We start from the raw sequence: 3,250 nt of genomic DNA, 5'->3' as shown, positions 1-3,250 counted from the left end.
ACATCACAGAATATAATAATAATTGTTAATAATGGTGAGAAACAAAGGATAAAAACAAAAATATCGATGTTATGTTTCCAGAGAAAGATACTCGATGTGTACGATAAATCGAGTCGCTCGTCGTATGTACATATATATACGCGGCATCTTGCGCGAAGCGACTTTAGTCGGTCGTAGCACGTCGGTGGCGTTCTGTGGAGAGCGATTGTAGTCGGCCGTAGTAAAGGTTAACTTGTATTTTCGCTATAACGACAACACTGTGAACATTTTTTCTTAGAAATATATATATATATTTTTTATACAGTTTTACATAGAAAATTCTCGGAACGAGTTACTTGTTTATTTTTAATGTGATCTGCTTTTGATATAACTCGCGTTCCAAACATTTTATCCGATAATTTGTGCGTTTTTTGGTACGTATTATCGTTGCGTAGCGTATGAAAATAATTTGTCAAAACTTTTTTTTATTAAAGGATATTAAAGGATATCCGTCTAAAATACTTAAATTTCGTTGTTCACACAATGGTATGGAGCTGGATGGTAACTAAGGGAATTTAGTATTTATCGACGGAATACTCGATATATCTAGATGTAATATAATCATACGTACAATACGTGCGAAGCGACTATAATCATCCATAGCACATCAGTGGCATTTTACGCGAAGCGATTTTAATCGGCCGTGGTAACGAAAGGGCTCTCATCTTTTCTCGAGAAACAAAATTTCAGAAATTCGTTCTTTCGAATTTCGAAGGAAAAATCGCGTGATACGAGAAAATTGTGATAATCTTAGTTGTTATAAATAAATTATCGATCATTTTTGTGAAAGGATAGGTAGAAGGTGCACGAGTACAAGTGTAAATAACGAAGATGTAATAACCAGGGGAAAGGGAAAACTTGGTAGGTGTCTGGGGCCGAAACATTGAAATATTGGAGGCGATGTGTATTCAACGATCTACGCGTAGACTTGTAATTCTGGGAGGTAAAGTTTGGAGTTAATTAATCGAACTTTGATACAAGTACAGAATGTATTCGAGAATGTGGCTGGAAGCCATAATTCGCTGGAACCGTTGGAATGTTGCATTTAAACCGAGACGCGCCATTTTCGAAACGAAAGTGTTGCAAAACAAAACTGTCGTTGACGTAATGTACAGGAGGGATCGTGCACGTTCGAATATATTTTTTTTTTTCTTCTAATAAGGATAACGATAATTAAATGCGTCAGTTTTTGGATGAAAAGATTCCTTCTCCTCTCCCCTCCAAGCTGAAATGTTAAGTACCAAGCGCCGGTAGACGTTTTAGGATTATACCGTTATATTAATTATTCCCTGTGGATCTTGTCTTCTTGATGTACGTACATCACGAGATTCAATTTATATCGAGTGTATACGGGACCTCAAAGCAGTCAGATTCTCGAAAGGGAATATTACATTACGTCGTCCCCGTTTTACGTTAGAATATAATGCCGTAATAAATTGTTTTTCCCATTTCCTTTTTATTAAATTGTTCTTCATTGTTTTCACCTATGAGAAATATTTACGTAAAGTTGAAATTATTCGAAAGAAAGATTTTCATTTCTACAATGGATGCAATCTTTCTCTGTTCATTTTTGTTTGTTTTTTGTATGTTATTCTCTCATTTACAATTATTATTAAATTCAACTGCCAATGATAAATAAAATCCCAAATAGATCCTCGAATCTTTAATATTTATCAATCCCAAAACTTTTTTTTAATTTTGGCCATTCACTGAACCAATATTCAAAACTATTTTACACATTATTAATCATAAATTAATATCTCGAATTCGTTCAATATTTACCACATTTTCATTGTATTTTCTTTGGATCTAGATTCAATGATATGAATCTCAAATCTTTCTTCACTTTTGTCCATTCACTGAATTAATATTCAAAGCTATTTTACTTATCATTACTTGATTAGATTAATTAATATCATTAATAGATTAGATTAATACCAATTTCGAATTCAATATTTATCACATTTATATTCCATACACCATTGCTTTCGCCATTTTACACTACTAGATTCATGTCAATGATAGATGAAAATCCAAACAAAATTCTTCAATCTCAAATCTTTTTTCATTCCTGTCATGCATCACCAATATACCCAAGGGTATTTTATGCGTCATTATTAGATTGATAATCGATGATGAATATCACGTTTTCATTCCAAAATGAATGTTCAAGATTTTCTCGTGTTCACCGAGACCATTGTTGCTACACTGTTTCTCACTCGAACGGTGGATAAAATCTTAGAGAAGAAATTCCTGAAAAATAGTTATTCGTTAAAGGATTAATATTTATCCTTACAAGGATGCCACGTTTTCATTTTCCAAAATCCGGGATAACGGTCTTCCACGCCACACTTTTCTTTCCCATCGAGTTAGCGGCCATTTGTCACGCCATCTGGCCTCTCCATTCCGGATAATGCCGATGCTGTCGCCTTGCGGCCATTTCGAAAAACCGCTCTCGAACATTTGGGCGCGTAACAAGCGCCTAGGCGGACGATTCCCCTCCCCCTTTCTATTCCCCTTCTCGTGAAAATCCCCTCGCTCTTCCAACTTTTGCCGTCCGTCCTTTTGGACCGTCCCTTTCCTCCTCCTCCTCCTTTCTTCTTTTCTTTCTCTAGTCCCTCCTGGGAGAGGATTTCTATTTTCCAAGATCACCTTTTTCCTTCGCTTCGACGCCCTCCTCTTCACGGGGATAGATTTGTTTCGCGTGGAGAAACAAATCGCGTTTGCTTCGTGAATCCGTCCGTATCAATCTCTTAAAAATTTTATACAAATAAAACAAGTCTTTGGATATAGACATTTTTTTTGAAGATAGGGAAATTGTTTTATGAAATTATTTTTTCGAGAATTACTTTCCCCTTTAAACAAATACCATTTCTAATTCCTTTTGGAATAAATGGAACAACAAGAAAGGATTATAGACGCAAATGTAATAATGTGTGTAATATTTCAACAGAAGAAAAAGAAATTGTAACCAATAAAAAAAAAAAAATTCGCAATGTGTCGAGGAAGGGAAAAAAATTTCTTCTTTAATTTCCCTTTAATGGTACAAAGCGGAAATTTAATCAACGAATTTGACCTTCCATCATCGCTATATTTATTTATTGCTTATCCCTATTTTATTATTTTTCTATATTCCTTATTTTTAATATGAAAATTAATACAAAGGAACGAAGGAGAGGGGGTAAAAGGTATGAAAATTCGAAAGAAAGAG

At 34.6% G+C, this 3,250-nt stretch overlaps 1 protein-coding gene across 1 annotated transcript in view; it reads left to right on the top strand.

The window, feature by feature from the left end:
- Window positions 1-845: 845 nt before the first annotated feature.
- Window positions 846-3,250, top strand: part of LOC102672951 (prolyl 4-hydroxylase subunit alpha-1) — a 172,364-nt gene continuing 169,959 nt past the window's right edge. The window contains exon 1 of the mRNA XM_031512670.1: window positions 846-982. Within this exon, the coding sequence (XP_031368530.1) occupies window positions 940-982 (43 nt within the window). The 5' untranslated portion in view covers window positions 846-939. The remainder of the gene's footprint in view (window positions 983-3,250) is intronic.

This window comes from Apis dorsata, unplaced genomic scaffold, assembly GCF_000469605.1.
Source record: "Apis dorsata unplaced genomic scaffold, Apis dorsata 1.3 scaffold_497, whole genome shotgun sequence".
NCBI classification, from domain to species: Eukaryota; Metazoa; Arthropoda; class Insecta; order Hymenoptera; family Apidae; genus Apis; species Apis dorsata.
The sequence above is the reverse complement of the archived record's forward strand: the minus strand, read 5'-3'. Positions and strand labels throughout refer to the sequence as shown.